The 27,601-nt window shown below is 37.2% G+C and overlaps 1 protein-coding gene across 2 annotated transcripts in view; it reads left to right on the top strand.

Annotated features, from left to right (window-relative positions):
- LOC131688292 (cold shock domain-containing protein E1) overlaps positions 1–27,099 on the top strand; it is a 58,657-nt gene extending 31,558 nt beyond the window's left edge. Inside the window, exons 4-13 of one of the 2 annotated variants that reach the window (XM_058972491.1) lie at positions 5,824–6,227; positions 6,286–6,677; positions 6,742–6,949; positions 7,352–7,798; positions 7,867–8,190; positions 8,256–8,561; positions 8,617–9,039; positions 9,100–9,276; positions 9,399–9,594; positions 25,543–27,099. In XM_058972491.1, the coding sequence (XP_058828474.1) occupies positions 5,824–6,227; positions 6,286–6,677; positions 6,742–6,949; positions 7,352–7,798; positions 7,867–8,190; positions 8,256–8,561; positions 8,617–9,039; positions 9,100–9,276; positions 9,399–9,594; positions 25,543–25,559 (2,894 nt within the window). In that variant the 3' untranslated portion in view covers positions 25,560–27,099. Of the gene's footprint in view, positions 1–5,823; positions 6,228–6,285; positions 6,678–6,741; positions 6,950–7,348; positions 7,799–7,866; positions 8,191–8,255; positions 8,562–8,616; positions 9,040–9,099; positions 9,277–9,398; positions 9,595–25,542 lie in introns of both variants that reach the window. The other variant, XM_058972490.1, reaches the window with a different exon arrangement.
- Positions 27,100–27,601: the final 502 nt, after the last annotated feature.

Genomic DNA, 27,601 nt, shown 5'->3' with positions numbered 1-27,601 from the left:
AAAGTCCATTGCATATTTATTAGCCTTTTCTCAGAAGATGGGATTTTCAAAAACATTTCAAAACTTTCTGATGCAATGGTTTTCTAATTCGTACAATCCGGTTTATTCATTTTCTTTATTCAAAAATGTGTTTGGCTTCAAATATATGACCATTTCATTTTAATTAATTATTTAATTCCGCATCTTTTTATTCGTTTTGTTCATCTGCGTTCATTTTACTTATTTTATTCGTTTCATTCTTTGGATTCACTCTGATCAGTTTATTCTTTTTGTGCATTTTACTCATAACTCATTTAACTTATTTTATTCATTGTTTTCATTGTATGCATTTTATTCATTTTTTCCAGTTTAATAATTTTGTTCAGTTTCTTCATTTTAATAATCTGACTACTTTTTCAGTTTTAATCATTTCATCCAAATAATTTATTTGATTCAATTTATTTCTTTATATTAATTTATAACCTTTTAGTGTTGTTCAATTTTTCATTTTAATCAATGCATTTAATTCTGCTCATTTTCTTCTTTTTATTCATTTTATCACTTCAGATCATTTTGTTTATTTGATTCGTTTGTTTTATTTATGCATTTCATTTATTTTTTACTTTATTCATTTTGTTCATCCATTCTTTTTATTCATTTGATCTATTTCATTAATTTGATTCATTGTATTCACTGGATGAATTAAATCAATTTGATTCATTTAATTCATTTGATTCATTTGATTCATGTGATTGATTTGATTCATATGATTCATTTGATTCATTTGATTCATTTGATTCATTTGATTCATTTGATTCATTTGATTCATTTGAATCATTTGAATCATTTGATTCATTTGATTCATTTGGTTCATTTGGTTCATTTGATTTATTTGATTTATTTGATTTATTTGATTGATTTAATTCATTTGATTGATTTAATTCATTTGATTCATTTGACTCATTTGAATCATTTGATTCATTTGATCCATTTGATTTATTTGATTTATTTGATTGATTTAATTCATTTGATTCATTTGATTCATTTGATTTATCTGATTCATTTTATTCATATCTTTAATTTTATGCATTTCATGTTCAGTCATTCGTTTTATTTCATTCAATTTGTTAGTATGAGTCAATTTATTCTATTAATCTTATAACTATTTCTAAATATAATCTTAAATTTTATGTAATAACCTAATCTAATTTGATTCGTGTGTTTGGATCAAAATTATAATGATTTCCATTAATTTTTCTACTCATTTTATGAATTTAAAAACCTATTGTTTCATTTTTTGCTTTACTTTTTTATTTCGGTCGTTTTGTTGATTTCTATAATTTATTCAGTTTATTCGAGATTTTATTCGTGCAAGACTAGAAACTGTTTTCATCCCACCTCTAATTGGGTGCCTACTTCTCGTGAGTTCTGCAAACTAATCCAATAGTGAAATGTGTAAGAAATGTCTCATCTCACTGCTAGGTGGATTAAATCGGTTTTTTGTAAAATGTTCGTGAAAATTTGATGATTTTTTTAATGACAAAAACAATTTCACAGTATTTAAGAAACTTGCCGCAATTGATAAAAATGATTTCATCAATTATTGAATGGTTTACTTTGATGCAGGATCGATTTTGAGAAATGTGCGGCATCTCTCCCCAAATTACCCTAAGAGATAACCCACTTGACATTTTTGTACATTGATTAAATGTACTGTGCTGAGGACGAAAAACAATGCGTTTTCGCAGAAGAACACGCGAAGACATAAACGACACCGTAAGTAATACAGTTGATCCACGGTAACAGCCGAAATGACATTTGTGAGCGATGTTCTCTATCGTGTATCTAATTCACGTAACATGAGCGACCTCTGCAGTAATATAGCAAAGATAATGCCTTATACCTATTGTCCCCATTTGATTTCAAAATGGCGTCAAAAATCAATTTCTGGCACCTACTCTTCAAGACTATTCGGAAAATACCCATTGATTGAGTTATAGCGAATTTTGCTAAACCGGAAGTCGCCATCTTTGATTTCAAAATGGCGTCAAAAATCAATTTCTGGCACCTACTTTTCAAGACTATTCGGAAAATACCCATATTGATTGAGTTATAGCAAATTTTGCTAAACCGGAAGTCGCCATCTTTGATTTGAAAATGGCGTCAAAAATCAATTTCTGGCACCTATTCTTCAAGACCATTCGGAAAATACCCATATTGATTGAGTTATAGCGAATTTTGCTAAACCGGAAGTCGCCATCTTTGATTTCAAAATGGCGTCAAAAATCAATTTCTGGCACCTACTTTTCAAGACTATTCGGAAAATACCCATATTGATTGAGTTATAGCAAATTTTGCTAAACCGGAAGTCGCCATCTTTGATTTGAAAATGGCGTCAAAAATCAATTTCTGGCACCTACTCTTCAAAACCATTCGGAAAATACCCATATTGATTGAGTTACAGCGAATTTTGCTAAACCGGAAGTCGCCATCTTTGATTTCAAAATGGCGTCAAAAATCCATTTCTGGCACCTACTCTTCAAGTCCATTCCAAAAATACCCATATTGTTGGGGTGTGGGCCATAACGAGTCTTGCAGGCCCGTCTTTTCCATCTTTCCGAAAATCTTCTAAGTGTCACTTGCGAAATCCGTGCAAAATAAAAACTGCTAAAATTCTTCTAAGTTCTCTGTATCTAAAAGGACTTAGAATTTTTTTCAGAAAAAAGCCTAAGTCTTTTGCATCCAAAAGGACTTAGAATATTTTTGCAAAAACTTCCAAAAATATTCTAAGTCTTTTGCTGAGAGTGTTTTTACGCGGATTTTCGAATCAACGCGGTTTTTTTACGCGGATTTTCCAATTAACGCGGTTTTTTTTACGCGGTACGTATCCCCCGCGTAAAAAAAACGTGGGTGTAGAAAAGTTTTCTCTTTCGTCTGCTGTTGTGATTTATACTTGGCGAATAATGATTTGTCCAGAATTTCCTTTCAAAGTGAATTTTCACAGTATGCTTTTTGGCCCTTTAAAAAAACGCGAGATGTATACTTTTTGTCTATGTTACCGGCAGTCAAACTAACTGGGACTGCACAAATATCGCGAGTTGTAGGCTCCGGTATGAGATACACGGTATTAGCTTTATTTGCAAGAATGCAAGCACGTGGCATTTCACGTGGAATAGTCATGCATGTCTGGTTGTAAGTAATGAAGACAGTGTTAAGTAACTTTCCAATATAGAAGTTTGCTTTATGTTGGTACGGTTCTTGAACCAATTCTATGGAAGCTTTACCTCAATAGATTCATAGTTGTTATACGTTTATGCTGGAGATTAATTTGTGCTATTCTGACCATTGTTGGTTAGAAAACTGTGCATTTCATTTCCAAAACTTATAACACAACAGCTAAAAGACACCAAGCAAATTGGGAGGTAAACGCTTGTAGCGAGCCATATCAGATTTAAATGGGACACGATCATTTGATTCCCACGAATTGCGAAGAAAATAATAGTCCACTGTGTCAGAGATTCACATAACACAGTAAGGGCAAAACCCAAAACGCTCCATGCGCAACTGGTATATTTTAGACCATCCATCCATCAAGTCCTCGGCACGGAACTACACTTTGACTTAGCAACTCTTGTTTTCAGTCGTCTCCTACGACATGGGGGCAGGAACTCAGTGGCTTTATTCTTAGCCGGATACCACACGGCCTCTGGGCAGGTTCATCTGTACACATCGAAATTTGATAATCGAAACCCAGCAAAACTTCACCGAACTACTATCAGCCGAAAGTCTCAGCAAAAACCCAGCCAACAAGATTTCCGGCAAAAATAATACCGATTATCGGCGAAAAATTTCAGTGCGTAGAGCGAACGTTTCGCAGCGTTAAGCTCGATTCAGAAAATACATCAACTTCCGTCAACGTCAACGTCAACGGAACGTCACCATTCCGCCAGGATAATTTGAATGCGTTTCTTGTGTACCCGTTCACACGTGCCTCACGTCAAAACGTTGCGTGTCGTTGATTTTGTGTATGAATACCTCCATTTAACTGCATGTAACTAATTTTGACGTTCCGTATCGGTGACGGAAGCCTGATGTATCGTGTGAATCGTGCTTAAGGACATCCTGAACAGAGCCACAAGCTGGCAGCAAAAATGGCATCGCTTCACCTTAACGCAGCATTCTAAGGAGTTCGCCCGGCTCTTTCCAGGCTCCGTGCACCATTGAGAATATTTTAAACCCCTCACCAATTTTAACCATAGCACCATGACACTATGGAATTGGGGTTCCATGTTTGGTGGGTTTTTACCACCGGAAAAGGCGATTCGTAGTGTAATTCTTAACCGCTTGAAACAACCACTACCGACACTATCTAGGCTGCTTGAAGAAATAAGTTGACATTGAAGGACAGCTTCCTTTGTTGACGACCGAACTGCTATAAAAGTGCCCACACAAGTAGATACAGCGTACTCCACGATGCAACGCACAAAAGAACGATTTTAGGCAATACTGCTGAAATGTTGCGTGCTTCATTTATGGCGATTTCGTTTGAACCTGAAATTGAGTCAGGTTCAAGAGGGTGACGTGACGTCATATTTTCGTAGCCAACATAAGAACTTTGCTTGTAACAAAATGAATGAAATTAATTCTGAATACGAACGAAAGCACTTTAGTTTACATCAAATCAGTTGAAGTGTTCATTGTTTTCTTTTGTTTACTGCTACTATTGTTTGTTGATGATATTTTAAGCGATTTTGACGTTGTCAAACTGACCCCCATCGATCGGTGGAAAAACGATGTTGCCTATTGTCAAACTCTGTATGTAGAGATAGGGATGCCAGCTACCTGGTCAGGTTCCAACCCCAACCGCTGTCAGTTCATACATTTTGACAGCGGTTGGGGTTAGGAACTGACTCAGTTTCGCCTCAAACAAAAACCACATTAGTAAACCAACTACGGCATAAGTTTTGACCTGTTGAAAATTACACTCGCAGGAAGAGCAAGCGCATCAGCACAGACAATTCAGATGAGCATCTTTGGAAACATCTATCGACTGCAATTTCAACTTCACATCACGTTGCGAAAAATTTAATAGAGATATATTCAAATTGAACATTGACAAATTATTCAAATGCGTTTCAGGCAAAGATTATCTTTATTATGTTGCACACTTCGAAACATTGTTAAGAATGGGTTAGCCGATGTAACCTAAAGACGATGAATCTCTGGATAGATATTCGGCATTTAATTTTTTGTTGACATTCTGTCAGTGTCATTCCAATGGAATACGAGAACTGACAATGACGTTGTTCGAAAAGGATTCGAAGGGATTTTCTTCGATTTGAATCAAGATGATAAAATATAAAGGTGTGAACATTTGTCGTTTCTGAGTCTCGGTTTTCTTACTGTTATAATTAGGCATGGTGTCCGGGCCCGCTGACCATAACATCAACGAAATCAACCTGATTTGAATGGTGTTGAAAGGTTTCGTGATTGATTACAATGACACTGACTGAGAATTGGTAATCAAAAGATTTAAGATCTCGAGTTTATACAGAGATTCAGCGTCTTTAGTATAATGGACTTTCTCGGGATACATCTATTAATCGCAAGTGACTTTTCACTATGAGTACACATTTTGTTTGCATGTAGTTTGCCTCGACAGATGAAAAAAGTATATTTTACTAACGGTTATGGAAGTTCGGACATATTTAGGTTAACCATTTTTAGACATTCCATTTCTAACTGCGGAGTTCCAGAGAAACTGCTATTTGTATTTGACATTATCCCCTAGTTTGGAACAAAACCGTTATAACGTGTGTTTGTTATGTTGTATTATTCCTGCAGCTCCGTTCCTGGATTACGTTGACTACGGCCAACGGGACATGTTCTTCAGCGGTCAAGGCAATCCCCCGTCAGCCTCGCGAACACCGATGACTCCGTCGAACTCGTTCCCGCCCATCGGTACCTTCACGCTGGAATCGGCAACCATGTCTACGGCTTCGGCACCACCGAATCAAAATTCGGTCTTTGGCGGTGGAGATTCGATGAGCGTGCTTGGTAATTCGGGAAATACCGGCACAATTGGCGTTTTCAGCTCTAATCCCATGATGAACATGTCCAGCAACGCGGGAAACAATAGCGGCACCGGTGGGAATTCGAGCAACACTTATGGAAGTGGCCCCCAGAATAATAATGGTTCCGATGCAAACCAGGGCACTCGAGAGACCGGCATCATAGAGAAGCTATTGGTATACATAATTGCTTGCGTTGTTTTTTGTAAACTATTAAAAACAAATATTATTACAGCACTCGTACGGGTTCATTCAATGCTGCGAGCGCCAGGCTAGGCTCTTCTTCCACTTTTCTCAGTTCGGTGGTACTATCGAACATCTCAAGATCGGCGATCCGGTTGAATTCGAGATGACGTACGATAGGCGCACCGGGAAACCCATCGCCAGTCAAGTGACTAAGATTGCTCCGGAAGTTGTTCTGTCGGAGGAACGTGTTACCGGAACTGTTACCACCGAACTGAAGACCGAACTGTCGAATGCATCCTCGAGCGACACAACGACCGGACGGATCAGCTACGAGAATCGGGGCGAATGCTTTTTCCTACCTTATACCAAAGATGATGTGGAAGGGAATGTGACACTGAGGGCTGGCGATAAGGTCAGCTTTCAGATCGCCACTAATCAACGGTATGTATCTGATCAGTTATTGTGGTGTGTTTTCGTAGATATTTATTTGCTTCTTCAACAATAGCGGCAACTTGGGCGCATGCCATATACGGTTGGAGAACCCGGCTCATCCAGTCAAGTATCGCGGGGTGGTTTGCTCTATGAAGGACACTTTTGGATTCATCGAGCGTGCGGATGTGGTAAAGGAGATCTTTTTCCACTTCTCCGAGACGGACAACACCATCGAATTAAGACCGGGCGATGATGTTGAGTTTATCATACAAACCCGGAATGTAAGTAGCAGTAGTATGATATTAGATTAGGTGATATTCAACAATACGATTTTAATTGATTGAAAACCGCACAGTAAATCTCCAAAGATCACATGTTCTAATCCTAAAATAACAGGATTATATTGCACCCAGAAGTTTTTGTATACATTCCTCGGAGTTCTTTAACAAACTTTGCTTCCGCTTTATAATAGCGTAACAATTCGCGAAAAACTTCGGCGATACACAGCCGGTCACGCGATCATGGGCCCTATTCTTACAGTCGCGTTACTTAGTGACTAGAAGGAAATTTTCTTTTAGTCACTAGATGACGTAAATGTGAGAATAGAACCACCTTCTAACTACTCAACAGTTAGCAGTTTAACGCAACAACCATTCAAACATTTTCCGTTTGTTTTCAAGCAGGGCAAAGAGGTCGCATGCAACATTGCCCGTCTCCCGCCGGGCTCAGTTATATTCGAGGATGTCGATTCCACCATCTACAAGGGCCAGGTGCTAAAATCGCTAGATCGCAATAACCAACTACGGCAACAGAACAACGATCCGCTACCCGGACGAATTAGATATAGAGCTGCCGATCATTCGGAAGTAGAAGTGCCATTCGGGGATAAGGACCAGAAGGGTGACTTTACTCTACGCCATGGCGATTGGGTACAGTTTCTGCTGGCAACCGATCGCCGTGATCAACTGCAGCGGGCGACGTCGATTTCGCTCCTAGACGAAACGTTCCAGGTATCCGGGGAAAAGCGCGAACAGGGTGTCGTAGCTTCACTCAAGGAAGGTTTTGGCTTTTTGCGCTGCGTTGAGCGTAATCCAAGACTGTTTTTCCACTTCACTGAGGTTTTGGATACGGTATGTTTCTTCTGTTCGATGCAGACAAAAGGGTTTTATTTTCACATATCTCTACATTTCTTTTTTAGAGCCGCGAAATTTGTGTTGATGACGAAGTAGAATTCACCGTTATTCAGGATCCGGGATCTAGCTTTGCCAATACTCGCCAGAGTGCGATTCGCATCAAGCATCTGCCAACGGGAACGGTCAAGTTTGAAAACTTGATCGAGAGCAACGTTGAAGGTATTGTTTCGCGTGAAGCTCCCAAAAGTCCGACTAAATCGCAGGATCGTACAGAGGGTGGTGTCATTTCCTACGGCCAAGGCCCTAACAAAAAGACTATAATGTATTTCTTGAAAGATTGTGATAAAGCACCGCGTGTGGGTGATAAAGTTAGATTCAATATCTGTCAAGTAAGTCACCTAGTAAAGTTAATCTATTCGTCGATCTATCAATACATCGTTTATTTATTTGATAGGTAAAACGTAACAAGGAGTTGATTGCTACTAACATTCAAGAAATCACTAACAACCCTCATCAACTGCAACAACAAACGTCATTAAATGCAGGAGTTGATCAGCAGCAGCTCCTTCAACAGCAACAGTCTCAACAGATGCAACTCGCTTCACTACAAACTCTTCAGCAGGCACCACATTCACCTAGCGCTGGTATGAACAACGGTAACCGCACTTTGAATAACAGCTCCAGTATGTTGAAAGCTAACTACGCAAATGGGAATATCAAAACCGGGAAGATTCAACATGGTTTCATCGCTGTGTTAAAGGTGAACTGAAGTGAAATATTGCACTATTAGTAGATTTTAACTCTAGCAATTTTAGGAAAACTTCGGTTTCATCGAAACCATCGAGCACGATCAGGAAGTATTCTTCCACTTTAGTAACTTTATAGGCAACACTAGCGCCTTGGAACTGGGCCATGAAGTCGAGTATTCTTTGTCCACCCGTAGTGCGGTCAATGCAGGCAACTGCATTCCGGCCGAGAATGTTAAAATCATCTCTAAAGGTAGCATCCCCCAGTCGAAGGTTCTGCCAGCGCTGTACAACGGAATCGTTTTGCGTCCATTGAGGTGCATTAATCCAGATCAGCTGGAATATTGTGGGCTGGTGCAGGTACGCAACGAAACTGGTGATGCCCTATCGACCCACGAGTTTGGCATTACCAGCCTGAAGAACAAGCGGGACTTGTTGCAAAAGGATGATGTCGTGACATTTAAGATTGACGAACAGAACCGTGCCGTTGAGGTATGGCCGTTTGAAGACATTCAGAATGGCAGGTGATAATCATAATTTTTATTCTCATAGGTTACATCGATCCGCACCAAGAAGCAGGCCAAGGTTGACTCCGTCAAGGGTTTATTTGGCTTTCTGGACTTTGAGGTGGAGGAAGGCAAGAAATTGTTCTTCCATATGTCAGAGGTGCAAGGGGGTGGTAGCTTGTATCCTGGCGATTCTGTGGAATTCTCCATTGTCACTAATCAGGCAAGTGTAGAGTGTTCGAACCATTTTGGTCCATATCATTGACTCTTTGGAATTTATCAGCACGTCAAAAGAATGTTTAATTTTTGAGCAAATATTTATACTGGTTTCTGTTTTACAAACAGCGCAACGGCAAAACATCCGCTTGTAATATGATCAAGGTGGCGGACATGAACGGAATGAGGGCCGAAAGACTACTGTCGCGCATCAAAATTAATTCAGTTGACGATAGCGGACCACGTTTGACGGTGATTCGTGCACCGAAAGGACCAGATGGTACAAAAGGCTTCCATATTTCAGTCAGAGCTCCACGTTTAGTTGGTAAGTGTTAGAAATGAATGATTAGTCTGTTTTTATACCTATAATATCCGAAGCTGAAAGTTTGATTTTAGTTTTCATCTTAGATGTCCACTCATTGTGGAATATTGTGTTCATCTAGTTAGTGATATTTCATTTATTTTATTCACAGTGTGGTAAGCACTCGTAGCGAAATGCTAGTTTTCGACGATATTATGAGAGTCTTTACAAAAAAAACAAGATGTAGTTTTCCCGACACGCCTACGCGACTAAACTAAACTAACCGTCACTCTTGATCTACCGGTTCCTCCTTACTTGGAACAAAAATATGGACTAGAAAGAAACCGCATCTGCCTAATCCAGAAAGGGGAGTCTCTGTGATGAGAACTTACAATGATTCGTTCTCCAAATTCAGGATCATTCGACTCAGCCACGGATGACCTTAAGGCTAACATATTTATTTTCAGTGTTGATGGCAATCAGTCGCCTTGCAAGCAATCTACTCTAGAACTGCTCACATTTCGAACCAAGCAGTGAGCCAGAAACCAATTTATGTTTCCTCATCAACTACAAAGATTTGACTGAACTGCATCATCATGATCGTAGCCGAACCATCCGTGTACTCCGAATCACGGCCGAATGTGTTTTAGATTTCCAGGTTATCTAGACCGCCAGTTTCTTTTAACCAATCCCAAGGCATTTCTTCCTTCACTCAGATCACCCCGATCACACAGTGGATTGCTTTGTATAGTCGATCACTCTAGACTTTTTGACTTCATCAGGGCTCACATAGGCTTTCGTACTTCGTGTAGTGTGTGTGGATACACAACTTGGCCACCATCCCCAAGCATCATTCTGTTCGAGCCTTCTTTACTCGTTTGGCCATTCAATAAAAACTCAACACGCTCTTTCTGTCTGCTAGTCACTTCTGTTCGTTCTTAATATTGTTGATCGTTTTTAATAACTTCTGTGCATTGGCTTGGAGCACTATTTTGTCGTGCCCATGTTTCTTACGCCGATTAGGTTTTTTCTCGTCTGCCCTAAGCTCACCATATCATTGTCTGTCATTTGGTTTTGGATCTGTTTTTTCTCGTCCGTCACTCTTTGGCACTCAGCATCCAAGCAGCCATTCCATTGGTTTATATCTGTATAGTAGAAATCTTCTCTACCGACCTATGCATTTTGGTCCCCGATGATGCGGTTTTTGGCATGTTTTGAGCATTCCTCGTAAGTCTTTTCTAGACGCGCTTTGAATTCATCTTTTACATTATCAGATTTTTCGTTTGTAGACGCGTACCCGGGCAAAGTCGAATGTCAAAATTATAGCAAGTAGACCTGTTTTGATGTTGGTATCAACTTTAAATTTTATTTTCATCTTCAAATTCTTTTTAAATATGGCTTCAATCTCGTTCTGCTATCCTAACTTAGAAGATTTTTTTGTTTATATTTCTTTGGCAAACCTTCAAATTGAATGCTTATTGCGTTAACCAACAGAAATTTAAGTATCTCAATACATTTTCGGTTTGATCTCACTGACAGCGAAAAAAGCTGACTTTTAATGTCATAGGACAGTTTATCCGCTCTCGATTTTGATTTTTTAATATCGGGGTGTGGGCAATTTGGCATAAGGTCATTTAACATAACGGACATTTGATATAATGGTAATTTCGCATAATTTTGAGAATTGATCACTGAAGGTGATTTGGCATAACATACATTTGGCATAATTTATTTTATCCTCAGGATAACGGTCATTTGGCATAATTTTTAATTTTCCATGAAGCGAGGGTCATTGGGCATAACGGACAACTGGCATAATCTTGAGAAGTGGTCACACTGGAGGTCATTTGCTATCTTTCATCTACAGAGAAACAGACATAATTTTAGACTGTGCTAGAAGTAAGGTCATTCGTCATGAGCAATTATGAGCCGTGCTGCTGCTGAAGGTCCAAAATTAATTGTTTATTCTTCTTCAGGAATTAATAAATAACATTTACGCCTAAAGTGGCTAGGCTACATTGCTTCATGACGCGTGCTGTCCGATAGTAAAATTATGCCAAATGTCCGTTTTTCTCAATTTAAAAATAATTATGCCGAATATCCGTTATGCCAAGTAACCTACAAAATTATCAATTCTCAAAAATATGCCAAATGTCCGTTATGCTAAACGTCCATCATACCACTGACCCTATGCCAAATGACTATGTCATCCATAATATCGTTACTTTTGATCGAATTTTGCTCGGGTATACATTGATCAAGCTGAACGTTGTGACCCCACCTAAAACAAACAAAATCTACTTGTTATAGATATGATGACATGTCTACGATTAAAATTTTGAGTATTGCGAAAGATACGCTCCTACCGGATTTAGTATACCTATTATGTACGTGGCTCAAATGCCTCCTGCGTACAATAGCAATGCTGCTCTTTTCCGATCTCTCCAACAAGTTCAACAAGACCGATCGAAAGTTTCTGAGCTCTGACCAAAGCATATTTAGGGAGAAATGTTATACTAACGGATTCTGTTACACACATACATGTTGGAAAAGACTGCGGTGCCTAGAAGGTTGAGAGGTTATTGTTTTCTAATATACTGGCATTCAATAGTTACATTGGCCTGGGAATGTTAAAAAAACAGCGCCACTGCATATGTAGCTATGGCAAAGAACAATAAGTGAGCCTTTAGCGACTGATTCAGTGACTGTTTTTCGCAAAACATACACTGGAATATTATTACTAATTCAATTAATCTAGTCATTTCAACATCTATTCCGGTGAATGAGGCGGGCACAGAAGTTTGGAATCGCTTCAATATCTATTGCACTGCCCAAAAACATAAGAGTCCCATATTGAAAAACAGCAAGCCGAGAAAAACGCTGTTCAAGATTTACATTTTCATTGAGTCTTATGGTTAAGGCAACCATGTTTTGGTATTTTTTTCGATATTTTCTAAACAAACCTGGTAATCTTATTAGTGCATAGTGATTCAGTTGTGATACAGAATACAATCCACCAGATAACTCATTTTCGACAAAAATCCATATGGGACTCTTTTGCTTTTATGGGCAGTGCAACACCCATAATGAATATTGCAACACCTCGAAAAGTTTAGCATTACCTTAAAAGGGTAATTTTAGGTTGCCATATCTCGAGATCCTGTTTAGCTACAAAGCTACTCTCTCCAGCAAGGTTGTTCTAAAAGCCAAGAGGGTTCGGTAGGTGAACAGCTTGGTTCAGAGTTCGGTAACCACTTGGCGCTAGTGTACATGTAGAGTTGTGCATTTAAACTTGTTTTGTGTCGCTCCTCCAACGGCCTACATGTTCATGTCTTCAGCAAAGTTGTTCAAAACGAAATGGCCATATGAATGATAGCCATTTCAGGTAGTGCTAGTGTATATCCTCCTACCACTGCGACTTATAATTGTGTAGTCGTTGTCCTAGACGCGTGCTTTTCTGCTGGGTGTGCTTGCTGTTCTTGAGTAGAATAGAGATTGGGTTATTGGGATATTTTAGTAATAAAATCTGCGAGTTTGTGACAAATAACTCCTTCCCGGTTTCGCACTGATTTTCCAACCATTTGAGTTTCAGTTCAGTCCTTAAATATTTTTTGAAACATCCGAATTTAAAGGGTGTCCCACATCAAATTACATTACGGAAAGCTATAGGAAACGTTCTAGTGGACCGATCCTTTTCAAAATTTCAGACAATTAAATATAACTCATATGACATATTTGTTTCATTCAACTTCAATGTCATAACCGTACGCTTGCACCTTACGCCTAACTCCACGCATTAGGGTCTATACAACATTTGGCTGCAGCTTCTTCTCTACGGAAACCCACTTTTTCTTCATATCTTCCTCAGATTAAACCTACTTGGGATGCTTCCGTAGTGCTTGCTTTGTAATTGCCCAGCATTTTTCGATGGGCCTTAGTTCCGGTGCGTTGGGGTGGGGCTTACGTCCTTTGGTACGAAAGTGACCCCGTTGGCTTCGTACCACTCCATGACAACATTCGAATAGTCAGGCCAGTAGATCGTATGGCCCTCATGTTGCTTCAACAGAGGAAGTGGATGCTTCTGTAGACAATTATTGAGGTAGATCTCCCCGTTTACAGTCCCGGTAGTTACGAAAGGCGCATTCCGTTTGCCACATGAGCAAATCGCTTGCCAAATCATGTATTTATTGGCAAACTGATAGTTTCTTCTTTCTTCATCAATTTGTGCTTGGCGGTGAAGAACAGTAGCCCCCAAAAGCTGTCGGAAGTCCGCCTTGACGTAAGTCTCATCATCCATGATGAAACAATGAGGCTTCGTCAGCATCTGGGTGTACAGTTTCCGGGCCCGTGGCATTCCCACCGTATTTTGCCGTTCGTTACGATATGGAGCCTTCTGCACTTTGTACGTATACAGTCCCTCCCAGTCCTTGGCTCTCTGAGCGAAAGACTTGGACAGATTCAACTTTCGCTACACGCTTGTGATCCTGATTACTAATAGAAAATTCATTCTGACCGCATTTCTCCTTTCGTTCGATGCTCAGAGTTTGCTAGTAACGTTTAATCACACGATTCATCGTTGACTGAACGATTCCGAGTTAATTTCCGATGTCCCGATGACAGTGGAGGATTTGCCAGGTGCTTGCGCAAAATCAATCCGCGAAGTTGCTTTTCGGTTAACGCCATTTTTCTAATTTTCAAACAATAAATAAATAAAATTAAAAAAAATAAAAATGTAGTGTTAATAGATTGTATGTCGTTTCCCGGAATACCATTTCCCGGAAAACTATTTCCCGGAATGTCATTTCCCGGAAAACCATTTCCCGGAATGTACTATTTCGCGGAATATCATTTTCCGGAATGTCCCATTTCCCGGAATATCGTTTCCCGGAATGTACCATTTCCCGGAATACTATTTTCCGGAATTAACCATTTCCCGGAATACCATTTCCCGGAACGTACTTTTTCTCGGCAATTTGTTATACCATTGAAATCTGAAGTACTTTAAGAACATTTGCATTTAGAACTATGTTGCTACTCAAATATTTGTTTGGTTCCCTTCACAGCTTGTCTTTGCTCGCTGATCATGTTAATGAATTTGAAAAACTAATTCTCATGCATATGTAATTTTATTTGAAATCATCATCAATCAATGGAAGGTCCAGAAAATAGCTTATGCTAAAAAGAAGGCGATATCAAAGAAGGTCGTAATTTAATTTAAAATTAATGGCATTTCAATAATATGCTACGAAAATTTTAAAGAAGGCAAATCGATTTCATTGTAGTTATTGTATTTGAATCAATGAAATTCTAAAATTATTTCCATTGATTTATTATTGTTCCAAAGAAGGCTAATTCACATAGAAATTTTTAATACGAAATGAAATTTAAAATAACTGAAGGCGTTTTCAATGCACTGTTACTGTAAACAAATATTAGTGAGAATAAAAATCAATGAAAGTCCAAGAGTATTTTCAGAGAAACTTCATATAGATTAAAATAACATTCTACGCAAAATTCCAAAGAAAAATGCATATTTATAAGAAGGCAGCATCTTAGACAAATACATTCACTATCTATAAAATTTCAAAGGTTCCAGGAATATTTATGATTAAATTTTAGGAAATGTTTTTATTTTTTTACCTAATCTTCGTGAAAATCAATCAACGTATTCAGGGCATTTTTAGAGTACTGTGATTGGTTATCATAAAAATGTTGCCAACGGTGTGGAAAACACAGCCTTTTCAATTTCAAAGATGGCCGCATTTCGAGGCGTTCTGAATTGATCGTTACAAATTTACAACTATTTCCTGTAATGTTTGACCTAGTGTCAAAAACTAGTTTTTTTTCGATTCCTTAGAACGATAGCAAATGACTTACGTAGGATTTTTTCGCTATTTTAATTTTACGCGAAACGCTGAAAATATCATTAAAATCAGCACCTTATCATTTATAGAATATCTACCCGTCTTTCAATTTTATTGCTTTCGTTTCTCTTAGTCTTAAATTTGCTGAAAATGGCCAAGAAAAACGATACAGACATAATTTATTAACTAAAATCCTTCGTACGTCGCTGGAGAAAATAATTTAGAATATGCTGTGAATATTTCAAAGCTCGTGGTTTGAAGTGGATTTGAAAAAAGGGACAATCCATAAATGACGTAGCATTATATGGGGGAGGGAGCCGTTTTTGTATTGTGTGATGATGTGAGACGACAGGGGGGTAGGGGGTCATGTCATGCTACGTAGCTTTTTTAAAGGGGAATAACTTTCATCGTTTTTTTTATTTTTTTAAAAGAATTTGCGAGGACAAGGGGGGTAGAGTGACCGTCAAGCTACGTAATTACCAGGGGGTATTTAGAAGTTTGTGACTAATTGCTACGATGGGGGAGGGGGGTAGTTAAAATCGCTGAAAAAATGCTACGTCATTTAGGGATGGCCCCTAAACGCGTTTGAAGTTTTTAGTACGCTTGGAGTTTACCTTAAAACGATAGGACAGAATTAATAATATATACAATTAGGTATTCTGATCGCCTTCTATTTTCTATTATATCATTTTGTTTCAATAACAAAATTTCCAAATCTTAAAAATTCTACGGTGGTGTATTATGCTTTTCACTGAAGATTACCACGCGAAGGAATCGATTCGAAATAGTAAAAGAATTGAAAATATACCATTTTAACTGAATCCGCAAAATTTGGAACAAATATGAGGCAAAATATAGGGCCTGTTAGTCAGGAACTAGACGGTCATGAATTTATGAAATTTATTCACCCCGTCACTACCTGCGGTGGGAAAATTGGAAAGTATTTGTTTCTATTTTGGTACCCATTTAATTCATTGATATCCCATCCATTTGGATGCTTTTTATTCCCCACTCAATTTTTTTAAATCCTTCCAAGTTTCTTTTTGGTTCAAAACCAAAAGTCGTTCTTAAGCTGTTCATATAATGATCAATTTAAATGAATTTTCCTAACATCGCGGAATCGTAAAGATTAAATCTTTAGAATGACAGTTTTGCAATCTTGTCGCTATCTTGTTTTTTTTACCACAATAACCACTTAAGATAAAAAAATTTGAAAATATTTTCAAATAACTTTTCATGTTCTGAAGTAGGTAAAATCTCCAACACAATTAGCTGCATAGCAGGTCTTCTAAAAATAAGTTTGGTCGGTGAGGTACGAGTTTTTTTATTTTCCGGGAAATTGTATTCCGCGAAACGGTTTTTCCGGGAAATAATTAATTCCGGGAAATAGTTTTCCGGGAAATGATACATTCCGGGAAATGGTTTTGCGGGAAATGGTACATTCCGGGAAACGATATTCCGGAATATGGTACATTCCGGGAAATAGTTTTCCGGGAAGTGGTATTCCAAGGAATGGTATACCGGGAAATGACGTACAACCGTGTTAATATATCCTAAACTACATCTACCCAAATTTTCAACAGAAAATACCCAGTGGGTTGCTAAATTTAAATGTCGTAAGTTAGAATCTGACTTCTAAGATGATAAAAATTTCGAAATCTGATGGCTGCTTTGACCTAGGCTCCCACATATCAGCATTCGTTTTTCGACCCACCCCCTCACCCTTTATCGTATACGTACTTTGTTATGTTGGGTATGATTAATATACCTTATTACTGTTTTTATGTTGTGATCTTTTTTTTATTTCGATTGTAGAAGTTTTAACCTTAGGGTCATTCACCTCTTTTTCGAGTTAGAGAAATCTCTAGAAATCTAACCCTATGTGCCGGGTTGGGACTCGAACCCAGGTGAGTTGCGTGTAAGACAATCGATTTACCAACTAAGCTATGCATTGCCCCTATTGTGATCTGCTTGACCGACGAGTCGCAGTTAATCGTATATAGCGTTCCAGAATCGTACATGAGCTATGGATATCGTATATGGGCCATTCCACGCGAAGTGATCAAGGCACGTGTAATCGACCTTCACGGATTTGAACCAAATCTGGAGGAAATGTTCATCTAGGGCCAATATATAAAAACCCAAATTTTTATGTCAATTGAACCACCCCTCGGGTCATGGGAGCACCCCTTGTTTTGACAAATTGTCGAAACTCTTGATTTTCTTTTGATCATATCTCTGGTTCTATTTACTCTAGAATCAAATGAGAGAAAAATTAATTTTTAATATTTAACTGAAAAAATCGCATAGTTGGCAGCACTGTCGCCAAAAATGCATATTTTTTCTAGACTCCTTGAATAATTTTCTTCAAAAGCCGTCTAGCGGTTTGATTCTAGAGTAAATAGAACCGGAGATATGATCAAAAGAAAATCAAGGGTTTTGGAAATTTATCAAAACGGGGGGTGTTCCCATGACCCGAGGAGTGGTTCAATTGACACAAAAAATTGGGTTTTTATATATTGGCCCTAGATGAACAATTCCACCAAATTTGGTTCAAATCCGTGAAGGTCGATTTCAAGTTTGCATCTTTTTTTGATCACTTCGCGTGGAATGACCCATATATTGCGATGCAATCGTAAATATATTCTCTAGAATCGCTCTAATACTAGTAATTATCGCGTTCACCGTAAATATTGGTGACAGAAATCGTCATTTTGAGTAGCTATGTACGCATATTGCCTCCAATTTGTTACGTATATGCCGATTTTATGCATTTAGTATGGTATATAAGCACGTATTACAGTGAAGACCCTATTTTATCAGCCTTGATTTTATCAGATTTTTCACCCGATTTTCTCAGCTTCATATGAAAATGGATAGTTGGTAGTTTGATGGGCTCTAGCAGACGAACCAAGTTAAATTCGAGTAAATCCTTTCTTGAACATATTTTTCTTATCTTAGAGATCCGAAATATGCAAAAAAAAAATTATTTACTTTTAATTTTGCACTGTCAGACCCCCTTATCCTCCTATATCTAGGGAATAAAGAAGAATATTTTAAGAGCTTCGGTTTCTTAAAGAGAAGGAAAAATATATGTCCCAATTTTATCAATGTCTCCGTTTTATCAGCCTAAAATTCACCATGGGGCTGATAAAAACGGGTCTTCACTGTATTTAGTTGCAACTTGGATATATCATCATATACTTTATCATAATAGAATAAACAGTCTTTTTTTGTATTCTAAATTTTGTTAATTCGTGAGAACGTTAACAAATTGCTTTCCCAACTTTCTCTTGTTTATCAGTTTTCTTAAATAATACCACTAAATGCTTATGATCGGTGTATACTGTGAACCTTTGTCCATACAAATACTTGTGAGTTTCTTTGTTGTGCAAACCAACGCCAACGCTTCTAGATGTAAAATGGAATTCAGGGAAATGAGCTTTCACTCCGTCCAAACCATAGCTGCAGGCGCCAGAGACCTCCACAATGGGTTTCAGTGGGTCGTAATACTCAAACAAATCTGCCTTTATCAACACTTACTTGGAGTAGTAAGTCTCTACTACTGATGCTAAAAATCGTCTCAGGAGTTGTCCGATCGAATTTTCAAAAAATCATTTATTTTTTTTTCTGGCCGGTGTAGTCACCACCCTGAATACGGAACCTCTTCTCCCAGCGTCCGATGATCCAACTTATGTTGAGATCTTAAAAAAACTAGGAACTGATGATACTGATTACTGTCGGATCAATACATTCATCACCGTGTATCCCCCATGGACAAAACACAAACAACTTTACCACAGCACAGTGGTTCAGAATGCAAACTTAGCAGGAATTTTGAGATTTTACTAAAATTAAACAACATAACCTTATAAAGTCTTTTCGTAGTTTTTGAGCCCCTTCTTTTTGTTTAAACAACAGTTAGGGTGGTTCTAATTTTACCAAGATCAAAAAATTAACTTTTTAATCATTCTAGCTACAGCCAAACGACCCTCAGCGAAGTTGTAGAATGACAAATTTTAGAAAAGTTTGCTGAAGACATGCATGCTCTATCTATCACACTTTTCATTTTACAACAATTTTAAAATCAAAGGTTAGGGTGTTTCTTAGTGTTTCTTAGAAAAACTGTTTTATTCAAATAACTTTTGCGGTTTTGATTTAAAACTGAAGATTACTTCAGACAACTTTAGGATTGTTTTAAGGCGAATAATTTGTTTCGTGACACCACGTATCAATCTATTTTCCCTCAAAAGTCAAGGGCACTTTTTCGCCAAAAATGGGGTTCTTTGGAATAACAATATTATTCATTGGGGCAAACAAAAGATAATTCTTTTCCAACTATAAACAAGGTCATGATTAGAATTATAATTGACCAAAAAATGGCGATAATTGCGATACGATATTTTTTAAAATTTCATGAAATTGATTTGAAAAAATCTATTTTTGATATATTAAGTGCTTATACCTTTTTAATAATAGAAGTTAGAGTTTTGATGTGTTAGAAGAAAATGTTTGTTTTCAAAAACTCTGCAAAACATCCAAAGGGTTTGAAAAAAAAAAAATTAAAACTGTAAAAGTTATATTGAAAATTTGATTTTTCATGAATTGACACTTTGTAATATGTTTAAATGGTTGTATACCATTCCCCCGAAAGCCATTTTCCAGAAAGCCATTCCCAAGAATTCCCTTCCCCAGAATGTACCATTCCCCAGAAAGACATTTCCCAGAATGTACCAATCCCTAGAAAACCATTATCCAGAATGCCCAATTCCCCAGAAAGTCATTCCCCAGAATGCCCCATTCCCCAGAAAAGTTATCGGTTCTATAGCCGCGTATAGAACAAGGGTAACTGAGCTTATAGGCATCTTATTGTACATGAGTGCTGTTCAAAAGCAATTTTTGGCGAAATATTCGGCTGATATACAGCCTACTCCCACTTTTCTACCGCGCCTATGGAGGAATGTCAAAACAATTTGTGTACTGGCTGAGAAAAAAAAACAAAATGAAAATGGAGGAAAAGTTGTTTTTCTTTCTTTCTATCTTTCATGATCTATCAGCCACATGTGTTTAACCTTTTTTCAATACAGCGTTTGATCCAGGCTCGAACTTAAGCTTCTAGAAGCTATGGGATAAAGTTGTTCCAGTGCGCTTGCTGTTTGATCCATTTGGGCATTTGGTTATATGAACGATATTAAATCGAACGATTTCGATTAGAAGTTGATTTCACTCGCTGACGAACAAAAGCATGATTCTGCGAATATTTTTTTTTCAAATTACCTCCTTTCCTACACAAAACTAAAATTTATTCATTACAGTTTCCTATCATTTTATGGCTCAAAGATTTGATTCCCTTTAATTTGTTTATGACTCCTAAGCCGATAAGCTTTTTTTGTGCTTACAAAGTGCGCCATATCATATTTGTTTTGACTTGGACTTCATTGTTTTTGATTAATAGAAATGTCAACCATTAACGGCGTTATAACGGCATTGCTGACTACCGCTTACGGCTTACAACTACATGGTTTTTAGGCTCTAAAGTATAGCTTCATATACCCATATACGGTCTATTTTAATGCTTAATGTTCGTAATGCTCATAAACATTCGCAAAGCTTGTATACAACTTATAAACATTTGCAAAACTGATATACAGCTGATCAACATTTGTGAAGCCCATATAAAGCTTATAAACATTGGACAGCTCTTATATAGCACTATGCTGCTTACTTTAGTGCTTAGTGGTTTGCTGGGTCATTATTTATAGTTAAGTCAAAGGTTTACGCATACCTAATTAAAGGAACTTATGCGGTGTTAAGCTGCTGAGGATGTGCCGTCGAAAGCGGCGGCCTCTCGCAAGCAATCCTGTTATCCTCTCGTATAACCGGTTGACTCGAACATAGGACTTGGTTCCTTATTTCAAATATGAGCAGTTCTTTGAATTTGTATGCCAAGTAACTCTTGCACGCAAACTTGTGATCTTTTCGTCTGCCCGGTTTATTCAAACATATATGTTGATTCCTTCTTTGGAGCTTCGGTTGAATCCATATTAAAATGAATGCATATTTTGACAAATGGGTTCGTGGGTTTTTCGAGTATTTATCTTTCTTTTATATTTTGAATGTTTCGTACACAAATGTACGATCCACCCGATTGCTCGGTTTACTCAAACAGGGGTGACATTCCGCATCTCGAAACGAAAGGTTTATTGTATGCAAGCTTGTATGAAAAAGTCGATTCGAAATAGTTCCATAATGCCGCCCCAGGTTGCACTAAATTGTTGAAAGCATTTTCATACCTTACGTCAAATGGTACTTATACCACAGAGTTACAGACAATACTCGACAACAATTATTCGTCAATGTTACCGATCATTTTGAATTTAATATATTACTAGTTGGGACTGTTATCGCATTTCCGATTATGGCGCCACTGACATATGCACAAGTATACGGGGGATATACCAATTGCTCCTGGGCCTGAGGGTTGACTAATTTGTAAATGAGTGGTTGGAGCCGTGTATAAAAGGTGTAGCTAGTGTTTTGGCCGAATTGGTGCAAGGATATTTGTGCGAGGAGCCGCCGCTTTCGACGGCTTATCCGTATCAGCTTAACATCGTGCATCATGCATCAGTTCCTTGACTTAGGTAATGTAGAAAGTTTTGGTTTCGCCAAATAACCTTACTTACATAACACTGTTTCATTCTTTTGGATCCTAGGAAGGGGACTACCGCTTTCTATGGTTGTTGTTAAATGGCACTGAAAAACACACCTGTACTAAATTTTGCGATTTGTCCTATATGTATGTTCATATTATTATAAGAAAAGTAAAACTCTTGCTATTGTCTAATTCTGCTACCAGTGCACTTTTCGAGGGGAGCAATATGGCCAACATACTGAAAAAATGTTTTGATTTTCATCAAAAGAATTTCCCACTTCAAAAAAATGTCTGGGAAATGGTTATAACTGTGGAATGAACTTATGAGCATTGGTTCATTCTGGATATGGTTTTCTGGAGAATAGTTCTTTTCACACTTCAGTATTTTAGTTTCTGTGGAATGGTTTTTTGGGAGTCAGCTATTCTTTATTTAAATTCGGAATAAATAATGTCATCCTAGCTTCCGGTTTCAACACAATGCAAATCATTTCAAATGTGACCGAATCGAAGAAAGTCGTTCGATTGAAGTGGGAACGAGTGCAGTCGTGATTCGCTGGTTGGGCCACAGCCTTGTCCAACTAACGAATTTGATTCGCTAGTTGGACCCAGTAAACGAAATGGCGGCTAGGCGTGTTAAAATACATGCTGGCGAGCGGTAGGCTATTGAAACATTGTTCTAGGCAACTGGCCAGCAACCCACCCTGATAGTGTGGGGACCGTCTTACAAATGTCAATAACTCTCCAAAGGAGATGTTGGCAGCGTAAATGCATCTGTTCACATCTCTAAACATTGTCAGATTGATTGTCAAAGTAAATTTGACACGAAATTTTGACGCTCAGTTGCTTTTTAGTTGGACAATGGTCCAACCAGCGGAGGTCCAACTAAAAAGCGGTCCAGTTAAAAAGTGTCCAACCAGCGAATCACAACTGTAGTACGTTTGAAAAAATCAAATCAATAAAAAAAGATAAACTTTTCTGGGGAATGACTTTCTGGGAGATGGTGCATTCTGGGGTATGGAATTCTGGGGAATGGTACATTCTGGGAAATGACTTTCTGGGGAATAGTATATTCTGGGGGATGATATTCTGGGGAGTGGAATTCTGGGGAATGGCTTTCTGGGGAATGATTTTCGGGGGAATAGTATACAATCGTTTAAATTACTTTCAACATGAACAATACAAAAAATATAGTTTTGTAAAATAATGCGCTTTACAATACTTTTCTATTGTTTTAAATAGTGGGTAGAATGGTTGTAAGTTTAAAAAAAAACTTTTTAATAGTTCGAGATAGAGTTTCGCTGTCTTCCAGAAAATTAAAGAAAATACAATTTTAAAAAACTTACGAAGACATTGGAGCTCAATGCCTTGTATTTTTCATTTTACAAGAAATTTACCCAAAAAAAAACTGGGGTGTTTCTTAAAAAATTGTTTTCTTTATATAACTTTTGCAGTTATGATTTTTCTAAAGGATGACCTTAGAAATAATTTCAGATATTTTGAAGGAGAACTTTGCCTCTATATACTGAACCTCTATCTTCTCGCGTTAGAAAGTTATATATACTTTTCTATTAAAAATTAGCTATTTTTTGAGTAAATATTGCAAGATATAAAAAATATTGCATTTGCAATTTTTTGATGATCTATAGTACAATGCATGCTATTTCATAGTAACGGTATTTAATGTTAAGTTCCCTAATCGAAGATATTGTTCTTTGAAAAAGATATATTTTTTATATAAAAGTTCTCATAACTTTGAAACGAAAAAAGTTGAGTAGTTGATGTTTTTAAAAAAATTATGCGCCCTCGAATAATCTTCAACTTGTCCAAATGGTATGTAAGTATAAAACAAAACCTACAAAGTTATAGAAATAAAACCGTTTTTTAAGGAACAACCTAAAGCTTACATTTGGATTTCTCGTGCAATGGAAAGTATAAAAGATAGAGCTTGCATGTCTTCAGCAAATTTGTCTAAAATGTGTTAGCTTCATAGAAGACAGTCAAGCTCTATCTTGAACCGTTAAAAATATTAAATATTGCTAAAATTAGAACCACCCTAGCTTCTGTTAAAACAAAAAGAAGAGCCGTACAAAGTGCAACTTGCCAAACATATTTTAAGGCTAAGTAATTTAATTTTAGCAAAAAGTTAAAATTCCTGCTTAATTCAGATTCTGGAGCGCTGTGCATAGTTTACAAGCTACTGTGGTAACCAAATTATGGTTCACTGAGAAGTGAACACAACCCACCCATGATTACTTTATCAGACTAGTTCCAAATCTCTGTGGTGCCCTATATGATATATCTGGTTAGAATTCTCTTCTTACTTAACCCATCAGAGGGCCAGTTTTACGTTCTCGAAAACTAGATTTTACGTTGCTACACTGGTGGTCAAATTACTCAAAAATTGACATTAAAGACAGAAGATGTTCGTGTTGCAGAACGTCTTTCAGATTTGTACACTAGAAAAGCGGCAGCAGTCGAATAGGGATCTTTAATTTGAAAAAAATTGCGTCAGTTTTTCATATGTATTGATAGCGGGTGTCCTTACGAGTACACTCATATCATTCTCAAACCATAATTATGTTTAATTCTTAATTAAATAATAAAATAAATATGCATAAGACAACCTATAAGTCGTGCAAGCCGCGTGGGTCTGGATGTGTTATTGTCCTAAAAGGAAACAAACTAAAAAAAAATTTTCAACAGTTTCGGGCCTAAAAATTGAAAAAGGCCTGAGACATTAACTCACGGTACTATTCTGCATCAGGATATGCCTTAACCCGCACACCCCTAAAAATCCCTATTGTATCGCAAAAGAAACCAAACGAATGTATAGAACCATCTAGTCTCCCGCGTGGAACAGGGTAAATACTATAAGTTGTATGCGTACAGTGTGTGGCTTGATGCTGGGCCTGTGGCCTTCGACTGGCATGGTCCATGCTCGCGATAGTTTGATGGATATTCTACACATAAGTGAAATGCTCGATACACTTTGCTGGGCAGCGTGTGAATCTGGCTCGCAGTCGCATTTTTCTTAATGAATGTGAGTCCATTTCAGGAAAGGTGTGCAGAATTTGTATATGAAAGATAGCAAATCGTCGAAGGTTATAGCTTCTTGTGGCTTAAGTGAGTGGTTACGATGCCTAATTACCAATATAAACTGAAATGGATTATTTAATTATCTAATTTCGTTATTAGATTAAGGAAAAAGTTAAAGTGTAAAAAGTATTCCAGAGTAAGGGTAAATACTGCTAGAATTTTTACCACCATATCATAATCATCGTGTCTGAGCAATCCGGGTGTTTCAGGGCATAACCGAATGTATTGATGAGTTTCAGGACTGGATTTTGGGCTTCCACTCTCCAATCTCCTTTCTAATAGGTTATTTTTTCTTTGTAAAAAATATAATCCATAGAAAGCTATTCTAATTCTTTACTATGTTCTTTACTCTTCTTTCAGGAATTTGCTTGGAATAAACACTTTACACTATTATTAAAGGATAATAACGCTATATTTTGTTTTATTTTTCTAATGATTTATTATTTAAATTATTTAAACAAATCTTTTTATCGCTACTATATTATTGTAAACCGTAAGCGCTGAGTAATTATTATTTATAAAGATGAAACTACACAAAAACAAAAACAGCAAGTGAAACAGAACTTGTTTGCGCCGTATATATAAATATGTATTCAAGTAAAACCAATGTGAAAATAGTGAACAGAGCAACACAATAAATAACGCATTCAAATAAGCAACAAAACTAATTTGCACATAAACAGTCGGGAGGACAAAGAATAGTTAAAACATAGGCAGATTTGTATTTGCTGCGGGAATGTAAGGAAGAGAAAATATGTATTATAATAATGCGGAAATCGTGAAAAAAAAATATATATACTTGTTTCACAATGGTGTTAACTTTTTTCTGCTTTTTCCGCCGCTTTAACTCAATTGTGAAACAAAGTAAAAACAAGGCAAAATTATATATCTTAAACTGTGAATGAAAGCAACATAAGAAAACGAAACATTGAGCACTATCCAAACAAACCAAGTTTTCGTGACGTCAACGAGCAATTTTTGTTATCAAAATTGTTTCTAAAACATCCATACTTTTAGCTCTGAGACCGATGATGAAACATACGAAATGAGAATGTTCTTTTTTGTTGTATGATTGTTTTTACACACTCGTGTTGTCATATTTTGTTCGTTGATTCAGCTGTATCAGTTAGTGTTTAGTTCCCTACATGCGAGTAGTAAGCAAAGCAAGTAAAATTTACGCGCGAAACAAGAAAACGGTTAAAATACATCAAAATAGAGTAATATGATATCGCAAACAACCATTTACACATGAATCTAATTCATCATTCTGTGAATCGCTATTTGTAAAATGAAAAAAAAAAAACAAGTAAAGAATACCAAAACCTATTTCTTTGAAATCGGGAATCTTCAGACTGTTATCGCCCACGTTTCAATGTGTCTCCTGTCTTTAGAATTTACTCCCTCAAATATAAAGCAAACATTTTTTGCTTACCTACACCGATAGCCTCTCTGAGAATGAAATATTTACTATGTTTTTGTTGTTTTTTTTATTGGTCTACTCTTTGTGTACGTTTCATAGTATGGCACTAGCTAGATTCCTAGAGAAGTCAGTGCATTAATCGCGGTGGTTTTTATTCTAAAAATGCTAGACAAACAGCAGGTTTTCAAGAAAAACCACGCCATTTAACGAACCCCTATCCAAAGGAACCTCGCCTGAGAAAGAATCACATTCTACTAAGCTAGGCAAAACGCAACACACATATACAAGAATATTTATCGCTTGAAACGTAAACGTACTATTATAAGTGTGAATAAAGTGAAACTAATTTAGGGATACAATTGACAACAAGAAAGAAATGTGGAATAATAAGCAACTGAAACTGTGGAGGAGAATCACGAATAAACAAGATTGAAGCCAATAGGAAGGGAGGCTATCGTTATCAAGTATAAGCGTCTTGATAAACTCCCTGTTTTTTTTTAAAATAATCATAAACTTGATCTAGTCTTCGTAACAAAAGCAAACAAACGAAAAGAAGAAAAGCAACAACAAGAAGAAACAAACAAGAAACATCAATACAATGCATTACTAGACCCTTCACAGCTACTACTGAGCAAAGCAACAAAACATTCACGCCAAGTACACACAACTAAAACACTTTCCTTTCAAGCGCCGAAGAGATATCATACCGAGCATCATGCATATGAGAAAATAGGAAATACCCAACCAAAACTACGTACACTACATACACTACACACAAACATATAAAACAACAGAAGAAAATTATAAACTTAATGAGACAACGGGATCAAAAAAATCATGTGAAAGCCATTGAGTGTTAACTTTTCATCGTTAAAAAGCAAAACAAAAAAGAAACCGAAAGCTAAAAACCCCTTCGGACAATGTAACGAAGCGCTTCTGATTTTTGTCCCGTATATGCTGATAAATCAAGACAGAAAAGTTCAGAAATAAGTACAGAAA

The sequence above is a fragment of the Topomyia yanbarensis genome, chromosome 3 (genome assembly GCF_030247195.1).
Source record: "Topomyia yanbarensis strain Yona2022 chromosome 3, ASM3024719v1, whole genome shotgun sequence".
Classification (NCBI taxonomy): Eukaryota; Metazoa; Arthropoda; class Insecta; order Diptera; family Culicidae; genus Topomyia; species Topomyia yanbarensis.
Note: the sequence above shows the minus strand (reverse complement) of the source record. Positions and strands in the feature narration are given on the sequence as shown.